Genomic DNA, 12,702 nt, shown 5'->3' with positions numbered 1-12,702 from the left:
AAATCAAATTCATTTTGCGGCATTTTTTAAAATTTCCATTGTAGGCTCGCATGAAAAATAAAAGTTAAAACACATTGTTTCCATGTATAAATTGAGAATTAGTTATTCACTGAATATATGTACTAGGAGAATACACACGTGTACGAATACATACGTGAAAGTGTAACACAGCTATGTGCCTATATTTTGACATTTTGCATCGAATAATCAAAAGAATCGGTGGCACTTTTCGGATAGAAATTTCGAACAGAAAATTTCGCAGATGGCGCTGCATCCGCGATCACAAAATCATCTCGAGGGTGCATAGCAGAAGTTTAAATGTTAAGAGGAAAGTTTGATTTCAGTCGGGAAATTACACATTATATCCCGTATTGAAGGGAAAGGTTAAGCGTAGGCGACTTTCTCGTCCCGGTTCTGATACCTTAATTAATGTTAAGTGGCGATTAACGGCGTAAAGTTTGTTACGATCGCGGAATAAAAACATTGCATCAAGGTCGTGCAATATTCCTCGTAAAAGTACACTCTGCTGCTCCGTGGTGCTTATCCCGCTGTTAGATTGCAGATTTTACACATGTGTATGCAACAAATGCATAAATTTATGCAATAGAAACGTTTACGCATTCGACTGGAAAATAGCTAGAACGTTTAAACAATTTGTCTGTAGCAAGAGAATATTTATTTTGCATAAAGATTCGCAGTCTGATCGTCATCGTCTTTTATAAAAGTTGACATTCTAGAATTTCTGTATTTCTCGAAGATGGCAGAGGCTGTTCCATTGGACCGAAACAACCCGAACGTACGTACGTTCGTTCCCGCGGACATAAATCTACCACTTCCAATAAAAACGACCAGACGGTGATAAATGAAAATGATGCGGCCAGCATCGATCGATGTTTATTCAAACATGCCAGGTCCAATAACGCAGACGTTCGGAGCATCTTATCATTCACTCACACTCCAGTCACCGTTGATTGTCAATTTGATACAACCGTATTGAATTACTTTGCAACGACACCTGACGGCGAACTAGCGAGAATTATGCAAGCCATATAATGTATTCAATAGGAAATAATCTAATCCAATGTCGTCTCGTATTACGTAATACTCGTGAACGAAATTTTAAGCGTTTGACGAGCGGAGAAATAAAAGATGCGCCGTATATCTCGGGCACTCTGTAAACATTATCGATTATTTATTATATCGAGTCCCAAAAATTATTGAATGTTCTTCCGAAATTCTGAATTAAGGATGGACACTGCTTTGTTTAAATTACAATATTTATATAATATATATTATATATAAATATAAATATATATAATATATTAATAAGTTAATATACATATATATTATAATATTATATTAGTATATAATAAATTATATTTATCTATAATATATTATACATAAATATTGTATATATATATATATATATATATATATATATATATATATATGTATATTTGTAAGTTATAACTCTAAGTTATAATATATTGTAGCGGCACACGGTCGGCGACCGTAATAACCATAAAACTGTCCGCTTGCAGATGTCAAGGGTTCGACGGAGAGAAAACGTCCTTGACGTTTGCAAGAACCGGAAATTCCTTTGTCTCTTTATTTTTTATCACTGCCAGATGTACTGCATGCCTGGTCGCGGAGAAAGCCGCCGGCCGCGTACCGCTACCTGGCCGAACGGCCAGCGCGCCCCTACAGCGGGGGTTCAACGATGGCTGTCTCCCCCGCCAAACTAAACGGGGGTAAAAGAAGACAGCGAGTCTCCAAAAAAGGCGTGGCCTTTTTGGGGGACGTAATATGAATAACAGAGCCAAGACACAGCGAGACGACTCAGGCGCTCAGTACTTCTTAGTTTTTCTCTTCCATCGTCTCGCTGTCCCGAATCGCGACTCTTACTATCGGCTCGTCACACTCTTCGCCTACGGTAATAAAATCCACGTGCACACCACAACGCTGCACAACTATTTACTGAACCTCAGCATCGATCAAGTACGCACCCACAATATCATAACTATTATTATACTTACTTATATTATAACTAAAAATAATAACTTAAAATATATGTATATAAATATAAATATATATAATATATTAATAAATTAATATACACATATATTGTAATATTATATTAGTATATAATAAATTATATTTATATTTATAATTATTATGTATTATATTTATCTATAATATATTATACGTGAATATTATATATATACATATATTTATATATTTATAAGTTATATAACTCTAAGTTATAATATATTTGTAAGTAAAACACACAACACAGAACGAAGAGATCAAAAGTGATTCATTTTAGAACGCGTTTGAACGTTGCACGCCACGTGCGTACAGCGACGATTGATACTCTCTTGAACGATCGCTCGGACTGTCTTTGTTAGATTCGCGGAATCCTATTATTTTCCGATCGCGTACCGTACACGTATCAACGCAGTAATTTCCGTGGAATCGATCGCGTCTTGTAACTTCGCCGTTCAAAACAACCACCGGCAGCTTAAACGTTCGACGCAAGGTTTCCTATCCGACATCGCTAATCAAATTCCCGGAATACGATAGAGGCTTCTGTCAGATCAGCGCGAAATGTCCGTCTATGTATGGAAAATTATTCTCATCGTCGACGGAGCCACGTGCTCGCATCGTTTGCGACTAAATATAGCTGCTTTTGCAACGGCATTGGAAAATAAAAATTCTTTTTAGAAACGAACGAACTTTCCGAACGAAATCCGCGTAGTTCACGTAACCAGAAAATCGCTGTTACATCTCTCATTGTCCACGTAACGTTCCGCGAAATCGTCCGCGAAACAACTCGGATTAGTCGGCGATAGAAAGGTGTCGGTTTCCAAGCGAGAACATTATCGTGAAAGTTATTATCAAGAACAACCGAGATATACATTCTCGCTCCTTGTTCCGTTCTAATGTTAGCGGAAAGTCACGCGGGAACACAATGGTGCCGATATATATGTATGTACGTAGGAAGCCATGTATGTACAGCGAGTAGGAACAATAAGGAGGAAGATACAAACCAGTGAGCACAGCGCCAACAAGCATGAAGAGAAACCCGAATGCCGGAAGAGCAATCTGACAGTTCGCAGCTATTACCACTCCAGCCACCATCAGGCCGCCTTCTATCTTCTCCACCCTTAACCGTGATATGGGGGTCGGACATTTTAATTTTGCTCCAAGGCTACCACTCAGCGCACCCTCCTCAGCCGCCATCGCGCCGGGCCTGAAATCATTCGTAGAAAAGTCACTTACTTGGTCGTCTCGATCGAGCAGAAATTTAGTTTATTGTTTATAATCGATTACAGTCAAATTGTATATCACAAATCATAGGGCGTAGTAAAATTATTGTGACAAGCGAGATACGAGGGGTTCCTGAGATTATTTGAAGCAACTTTTTCCTTTGCGAAAATGCAATCCGCCGCTTCGTTTACGAGTTATCGACGAAAAACAGTGACCAATGAGGGGCGAGATCGGCTACCACTAGGTGGGCGAGCCAATCAGCGGAACTGGGTGCGGAACTCCGCCTCGCGCCAGCTAATCTCGCCTCTCATTGATCACTGTTTTTCGCGAATAACTCGTAAACGAAGCCGCGGATCGCATTTTCGCTAAGGAAAAAGTTACTTCGAATCACCTCAGGAATCCCTCATTTCCCGCTTGTGCAATAATTTTGGTAAATCATATAATCATTACAGTTAAATTTATTTATTCGTGGCTGACATTGCAAAGGCTCTTTTATACGAGACAATCGTAATAAATAAATTTGTTAATTCAAGCGCACGTTATAACAGAGCCGGTGAAATGTCAAAATAAATTCTGTCTCGTCGTTCTTAGAAGACAACGATAAATATTTAACAATTTTTCATTAAAACGCGCGGTTTAAAAGTTATTCGGGATGTGCAGGTTGCTTGACTCATCATGTACATATGCGCATATATTGTCGACGAGACGAGGACGACGTTACCGGGTCTCTCCATATAAGATTTATACATTTCGAATAAAGGAGGACGTTTCTTATGTTGCTGGCTTCGTTTAAGTTCGTCTGCGGGTTATTCCTAATAGAGAAACGAGTTCGTTCCAGTGAAAACCTGCGGCATTCCAGTAGAGGATGCATCGAACAGCGGTAAGTGGACTACGGATCTTAATGCAATTATGGTATATGCAAATATGTGAAGTGTAAGAAACCTGTTTGTATTAACAAATGTTAACCTTGTTAGTATTCTATGCTCAACGTAAGAAACTCTTTGGTCGACGCAAAAAAAGATCTCCTTTCTTCGGATCTTTGTTGCATGAAAATTATGCAATATTGCACGATATTTATATCTCAGCTTAATTATACGAAGTGATTTTATTCAACGATACATTATATTTTATGCTTACAGTATGATTGAAAAATATTAGAAATTAAATAAATACGCGAATGTTATAATATAAATATAAATATATAGGTATAGTATGTGAATGTTAATAGAATGATTTTGGAAAAACGATTGTAAAAAAAGAAGCAGAAAAAAAATTGGGCTCAGCCGGGATTTGAACCCGGGACCTCTCGCACCCAAAGCGAGAATCATACCCCTAGACCACTGAGCCGCTTGCCATAGCTAGCTATAAAGTTTATCCAAGTTGATAACTAATAGCTATCAAAATTTTTATTATTAATGTTACAAGTAGTTTTAAGTAGGATTATTCTCTGTATATTATGACTGAAATGAGAAAAATAAACTTACTTTGAAAAAAAAACCACTGAGCCGCTCACGCTTTTCTTTCTTTTATACCGATAGTCCCCGTTCTCTTCCGTATGTTACATATCGATTTTATTGTACGTCGTTCCAATATCAACTTTTTATAAATAACAAGCAATATATATCGATATTTACCTTGTAATAACATCGTGATCGACTGACATACGATTTTGAAAAGCTTATTTTGTTTTAAAAGAGGCACGAACGCTTTTTATACCGACTAAACATACGAACTTAACCAAATTTTAAGTATGCGCATTAATTAAGACGTAGAAAATAGAATTTACGAATTAATAAACGAAAATCATGAAATCAATTTCGAGTAGCTAAAAAAATAATGCAATTTGAAACGCTACTAATGCGAAGCATAAGCGATCAGAACTTTAAGCGAGAATATAATACGTTAAATACGATAAAATACCGAAGTATAATAGTTTATCTATAATTTACAAATAGTTTCATGAATACAGTAAATTCTCTCGAATTGTCCCACAGCATGTAAATGAAAAAGAACAATTTGGGAAAAGGGGACACGATTAATCGAGGCTCGCGGCTCGTTATTATAGTCGCCGAGTGTCAACAACTATAAAAACGAGCCACGAGGCTCGAATAATCGTGTCTCCTCTTCCGAAACTGTCCACTTTTGTTTACAAGCCGAGAGACAATTCGAGAGAATTTACTGCTACCTCTACATATTTACGAATTAAATATTTTGGTCAGTTTTGTAATATAATTTACAGAGGTCACTGTCGATTCATCAAAAAAATAATAAATGATACTGTTACGGTGCAGAAAAAGTCAGAAAAAAAAATTGGGCTCAGCCGGGATTTGAACCCGGGACCTCTCGCACCCAAAGCGAGAATCATACCCCTAGACCACTGAGCCGCGCTCCTGCTTTTCTTTTACTAACAACTAACGATACAAGACTGATAGCATATAAATCTCTCACCCTAATAACGTGCCTAAAACATATCATATTACCATAGCTAGCTATAGAGTTTATCCAAGTTGATAACTAATAGCTATCAAAATTTTTATCATTAATGTTAAAAGTATTTTTAAGTAGGATTATTCTCTGCATATTATGACTGAAATGAGAAAAATAAACTTACTTTGAAAAAAAAAGAAAAAAAAACCACTGAGCCGCTTGATTCCAAACGTCCAAAGAATAAGTGATTTCGTTCGTGTCGTATTTTCAGCGTTCAATCGTTAAATTCTTTTATCATTTTTATAGAACGAAGCGACATTTCATCGCAAGCATATTTCTATCTGTCGAACGATTTATTTTTCGTTCGTCGACAGACGTTTAACGGTATCGGAACATTGTGAAAGTCTCTTTTAGTGCAACCTGCTGCGGAACAAACGCGAACGAAATTTAGGCGTGACAGTAATCAGTAATTCAGGCGTACAGTAAATTCTCCCTAATTGTATGTACAGTAATGTCTCTCTAATTGACGCTCAGTTTGGCCACAAAGATCGACAATTTGGGAAGAGGAGGTACGATTATTCGAGCCTTGCGGTTTATTTGTTACAGTTACGAATTGTTAATAATTATAAAAACGAGACGCGAGCCTCGAATAATCGTATCTTCTCTTCACGAATTGTCCATTTTTGGGCGCAATCCGAGCGTCAGTTAGGGAGACATTACTGTATACACCAGGATGCAGTAATGTCTCTCTAATCGACGCTCAGTTTGGCCACAAAGATCGACAATTTGGGAAGAGGAGATACGATTATTCGAGCCTTGAGGTTTATTTGTTATAGTTACGAATTGTTAACAATTATAAAAACGAGACGCGAGCCTCGAATAATCGTATCTTCTCTTCACGAATTGTCCATTTTTGGGCGCAATCTGTGCGTCAGTTAGGGAGACATTACTGTATATACAAAATGTCTTACATCAAACTTTCTTATAAATTGTAAATTTTAATTTGTTACAACATCTTGCAGCGTTAACAACAGCCGTTCGTAACAAGAAAAATCTTTGGTACATTTAACACGACGTTAATAGCATCATAATGGCGTAACGTACAGCACTTTATTTTCTTATCGTGGAACTTAACACATTAACTACCGGCAATGATTTAACTTTACTTTCCAAAAAGACCGTAACGTACCGTTAAAAAGTTCTTCATTAATTGTTTAGTGGCGCTAACTACGTCGATCGGTGACAACAAGTCGTTCCCAAGAACATTATCTAATCGTTTCGGTCGATATCACCGTGTAGAGAAACATCGTTTAGACTCCTCTAGATAGCATAGCGAAATAATTGAAAATACCATTCGTAGACATGACAATAATTATGGCTGAACTGAAATATTTCCTATGGAAAATTTGCACTTTCTAGTTTCGGTCTCGTTAATTAAACGACTTTGATATCCCGTAAATTTTTCAAGCCGATATTCGGTACTCAACGTGTTAAATTACGAAAAGTTTAGTCGCAGTTATCTAAATCGGTGGCATGTTTGGCTGATTATGAAACAGATGCACAACGATTCTACGTTCACGAGCGTCTCGGGAATCGAGGGACGGGTAAAAGTGTAGGAACCGGGAATCAGTCACGTGCTAAGAGAAAGTTCAAGTTCTATATTTGGTACCTTTAACTTTTTAACTATAATTTCATATAACTACGTTGTATCGATACATTTACGTAATTCGTTTTCAAACGAAATTTGCTATAAGCGCGTACACTGGAATAGCTTATTCCGTTGCTTTCACCAACAATTTGCCTGCTTTTGTCGTAACTTCTTCCGCCTTTTTTTTGTAGTAATAAATAATGAAATACCTAATTTGTGGTATTTGAATTACGGTTTTTCTTTTAGTAGACAATTCTTTTAAAAGATAATTAGATTTAACTCTAGTTTCACACTTATAATCGGTTTCACGTGCGACAGGAAATTCTCCCTAATTGGGAGCTCAGCTTGGAAACAAAAATAGACACTTTGAGAAGAGGAGCTGCGATTATTCCAGCTTTGCGGCTCGTTTTTATAGTTGACAATCGGTAACTATAAAATTTATAAATCTATAAATCTATAAATCTATAAATCTATAAATCTATAAATCTATAAATCTATAAATCTATAAATCTATAAATCTATAAATCTATAAATCTATAAATCTATAAATCTATAGATCTATAAATCTATAAATCTATAAATCTATAAATCTATAAATCCATAAATCTATAAATCTATAAATCCATAAATCTATAAATCTATAAATCAATAAATCTATAGTATCTCCTCCCCCAAATTATCCATTTTCGTTTCCAAGCTGAGGGACAATTGGAGAGAATTTACAGTATTGCTAAAATATCAGTATTTCCAGATTAGAAGGTAAACGCTAAATTAAAAGGAAAACGTAGTGCTAATTGTTGCATGTGCTGCCACGAGTGCTTCGTCTAGCTCGCAAGATATCTCAACGTGTACCTGGCACACCCTGCAAGCTTTGCCGCATGCACGATGTAGACAAACGTGCGCGCAAAATTTTCGTTCTATTTTTAAATCTACGTCTTCCTTTTTTCTATTTGGTTTCATACATCGTCGTGGATTTAACGAGGTACCCTTTTCATTATGCGAAGCAAGAGGTCGGCTTGCTTAATGAAGAGCGGGTTGGTTGGTCGACGTTAATTGGGCGACGGAAGCTCAAAGCTCCAGAGCTTAACTCTGTCGCGCAAAACCGACATCCCTGCTCTTTTTAAGATCCTCGCAGCGAATGCCACATTGTTCATATTTGTGCCATTGATTCATCCGAGTCTGCCAAGGAGAACATAACGGAAGGTTAAATTTATCTTCAGCGTCGGAAACTTTAATTTAACCAGATAGCGGAATAACAAATATCGGTGATAACGATATTTCACAGAATTGGAAAATCAGAAAATTGTAATTATAAATTATAAATCGAGAGTATACATTATAATTATAAATCGAAAGTGATAATTCGATGCTCGAGTATAGAGTCGCGAATTGAAAAATTGCAGTCGAGGCGCATTTTTCGTTCTAACAACAGCGATTTCTCTATTTCTCGCACTGTCAAGAGTTTCTCATGTCTTTCACGCGAAAGAATAGTCGCTACTGTGAAACCGGTTTTACTCTCACTCGCCGGTGCGAGAGACATTGGGACCCGATCATTTAACACTAATTCGGGCTGTACTGCATTCAACGCGTTTCCCATTTTTGACGAAACCTGAATTCCTTAGCTTCTTTATACGCGATGGAAAATAGTCGACACGAGTGTGTTCATTCTGAACGTCTCGAGTGCGACACGTTTTCCAGAAATTTGTCGATTACAAATATCCGAATTTCTTGTAGTAGTAAACGCAGTTTGCTTGATTGTAGAGTAGCAGTGCTTTAGTTCTGCTGTAGCACTTGGAGTATTTAATTTGTTATTACAACGATATTGTTTACAAATCCCACGTGCCGCGACAATTACGCGGAATACCGAAAAGAAGCAAAAGTTTCGAATTTTTACTGTTCCAGTAAACAAAACTATATTCGTCTAACTATTCGAGTGTAAAACGAATGGCCATCACACCGATATGCATACTACCCTCGCTATAGTATTTGAGAATTATCTGCTTGGATGAGTGTACCAGGGGACGAAAATTTCCATTGTTTAAAGCGTGTCAAACGCGTGGAAATATGGCGTTGTATAGTTGATCAATTAATGATCCGACAGAGGGGCCGAATCTGTTTCGAGCCATAGCATTTGAATTCTCTAATTTGCAAAATTGATAAACTGCAAATTATAAATCGATAAAACTACAGAATTTTCTGCAATTGATTTAAACAAATCGCTGTTACACCAGGAACAGCGGAATGACTAAACATGAGCCGTTTATTTTGAAAGTGGCATAAGTCACTTTACCGTAATGAAAAGTGGTGATTCTTTAATGTTTATACGAAATTATTTATACTGAGAAAAATATCAGTATCCTGAGATAACAAATACAAGTGAATCTCCTCGAAAGTTAGCATCCATATTTTTAAACGTGTTGAAACGCAAACCCTTAAATATATCGACTTAAAAACAAAGTGACCTATGCCACTTTCAAAATAAACGGCTCGTATATCTACGCGAAGTGTCTTCGGAAATATGTTTCGAAAAGGTTCGCCTTATTTTTACCGACCGAATTACACAACGCTAAACACGTAAGTAAACGGCTAACGACATCGCGGCGCAGCGTTACAAAATGTCCGTCTAAACGGACAAAAGTCACTTCGACGACCGCAAGAAAGTCTTCTAATTTGTATCGCGAGTCGCTGAGGATGGTATCCACGAATCGATTTTACAAAGTCTAATGAGCAGACTGTGAACCGGCGCGGAGGCTAAATTTGCATGTGCCATAAATGCATAAAAATCCGCGGGACCGTTAATAGATTCGAAAGACCGTTCCGAAGACCTGTTTTATGAGGTAAGATACACAGCTTTAATTACCGTACCATGAAGAGCTGCTCTGTGCTCCGAAACAGTTTGTTAACATGTTCTTACATTCCGCGTCAGACATTTTCTTGCAAAGTGTACACTTTAAAGACATGCTAAATGATATTTTAATACTTTACGATACACACGAATGTATGCTTCGATACCTGAACTTCAAAATTTAATTAAAAATTTACAAAAAATCGCGAGTGTCTTCTCGGATCTGCCGATTTCAATTCCGACCTCCGAGCATTTCTGGGAGAAATTATTGTACAATGACGATTTCTTGCGCCGCGCTGAAATAGTTGCGAACGCCATTTACGTAACAGCCCTAAGTTTCACTCTCTTATTTATGTTTCGCTCGAAGGAACGCTTCGAAGAGACACATGAAGTTACATTTACGTGAAATAAAATGAAAGAAGCCTCGTGGAACATTCGTTGCGTCATTCGCTACATTAAAATTCCTATTTTACGTGTTTTCGTGCGAAACGCGTGTAAGTATGATTCGTTTCAAATAAAATTGCAAACCATTTGGCTTTCCACAATTTTTAATGAACAGCAATATGCACGTCACATTTTCCTGCGCATACATTACTAATACATGTGCAGAAGCCGTCGCAGTGTCTGTCGATTCTAATTATAAGCTTCGTTCATCGAACAACATTTTAAAGCAACAAAACGATTAGAATAATTTAAGAGCATCGATGTAACATCCTCGACGCGCCCAAATTATTACAGAAATAAGAAAAATCATATTTGGCTCCCACTTTTTATTTTGCGCGAAGATCCGTCGTACTGATTAACGAGTTAAGTCAGCGGTGCATAGGTGAAGACCACTGGTGTCTATGGATAGAGCAAAGTTTTCCAGAAACAGGGAAACATGACCGCGTGACGACATAGCAGGAGACCGGTAGAGGGGAGAAAGAGCAGTATGGTATATTTGTGGGAAGCATATGACGTCGTCGCGTCGTGTTCGTGACATTTGACATCGTACCTGCACGAATGTATAGTTGATGTGGGTCTATGTCTCTGTGTGACGTCACCGCGTCCCTAGACGCAACGAATTTTCTTCAGGGAGGACGTCGTTGCAGAACAAAGAAGCTCTTCTGGCACAGGTAAAAGAGCTATTTAATCGATACCAGAATTACCGAGCCCTAAACGCGACTAATGGGTGTTCGTTTCATCTAACAATGACAAGATCGTACCTCCTCCTCCTCCCAAATTGTCCACTTTTCTGCACAATCTGAACCGCGTACTTTGAGAGAATTTACTGTAGCAGATCCGCGGCCACATCCGCCGGCTTGCGATTCTACCCTAATTAGAACATTCTGGATTCTACGAATCTATTCATCCCTCGGTCACGCGACGCGACGCGGCACAAAGGCAACGACACGTTGAAAGAATAACGCGGTACAACGAATCCAACAATAAGTAAAATGACCTTGCACAAAGAGTGGCCAGAGAAACGGGTCGACGACCGCTTAGCACGGCTCGCAAGATGCAACGAGGAACGCCTTTCTACAGCCTTGACTGCAACCTCCATTACGTTGCTGCCAGCTTCGTCGTCACGTGTAAACGTGCACCGAATGACGTATCCCTGTCGTTCCCTGACGACGGCACAGACTCGCCACCAGCCTATTAAACGCACGCCCGTTAATGCGTGGGCCGATATTTTTGTTGTCGTCGAGCTGTCTCGATTCATCGAGAACTTTCCTAACGCCGAGCCCGCCCCGATCGCTAAAAACGACCGACCAGTGTGTCACTTCGCGGGTTTCGTACACCGAATTCATAATTCCACTTCCACTTGTACACACCTCTTTCCGAATAACCCTGGACATCCCTTCGAATTTCATCGAATTTCAACGAATCTCGTCCCTTCGAATTTCATCCCTTATTCATCTTTTTCCTTCAAATCGAAATCATCTCTCACCCAAATTATATAGAAACCTTTACGAGATCACTTCGTAGATAAACAACAGATAACAGCACTCATAATCGAATGACTGAACAAAATAAAAGAAGTTGTACTGAAAGAAAGATAACAATAAAAAAGATTAGATAAAACGATTAAATCTCAATATTAACTTTATTTTCATTCAATCGTAATACAAATTGTGCTTTGCATTTTCATCATTCTTTCGCAGCTAATTTGGAAAATGCTCGTCCATTTTCACTTCAAGATTAATGCATCTGCACCGTTCGATTTCTTTTTAGCCGTCCATAAGGAATCGCTAAAACAATTCCGTATCGTAGAACGGTGCAGTTTCGAAAACTCTCGAAAATTTCATTCTCCAATTCCTTTTCGAATTTTATTTAGAATTGGGCTGCGACCTGGCCCTGCATTGTACGAACTCACACCGGATGCGCATATCCGTTTAGCTTTTAGCGTGCTCATCGGAGCGCAGAATGAACTCCAACTCCGCTAATAAGCTTCGTCTAACGCCTCGGAATCTCAAGACTATTATAATAGTCGACCATTCATCGTAACATTACATTTCTAGATCGTCGTTAG

At 38.2% G+C, this 12,702-nt stretch overlaps 1 protein-coding gene and 2 non-coding genes across 7 annotated transcripts in view; all 3 read right to left on the bottom strand.

Moving 5' to 3' along the window:
* Positions 1-12,702, bottom strand: part of LOC117229981 (uncharacterized) — a 61,698-nt gene that overhangs the window by 33,152 nt on the left and 15,844 nt on the right. For all 5 annotated transcript variants that reach the window (XM_033486968.2, XM_033486969.2, XM_076518928.1 and 2 more), the window contains exon 2: positions 3,051-3,253. In XM_033486968.2, coding sequence (XP_033342859.1) covers positions 3,051-3,253 — 203 coding nt within the window. The remainder of the gene's footprint in view (positions 1-3,050; positions 3,254-12,702) is intronic.
* On the bottom strand, positions 4,546-4,617 carry TRNAP-UGG (transfer RNA proline (anticodon UGG)). The gene has a single exon. It is a non-coding gene; the product is annotated as a tRNA-Pro (tRNA).
* Positions 5,583-5,654, bottom strand: TRNAP-UGG (transfer RNA proline (anticodon UGG)). Its single transcript has one exon. It is a non-coding gene; the product is annotated as a tRNA-Pro (tRNA).

This window comes from Megalopta genalis, chromosome 2 (assembly GCF_051020955.1).
Source record: "Megalopta genalis isolate 19385.01 chromosome 2, iyMegGena1_principal, whole genome shotgun sequence".
NCBI lineage: Eukaryota > Metazoa > Arthropoda > Insecta > Hymenoptera > Halictidae > Megalopta > Megalopta genalis.
This window is presented reverse-complemented; position numbering and strand designations above follow the sequence as displayed.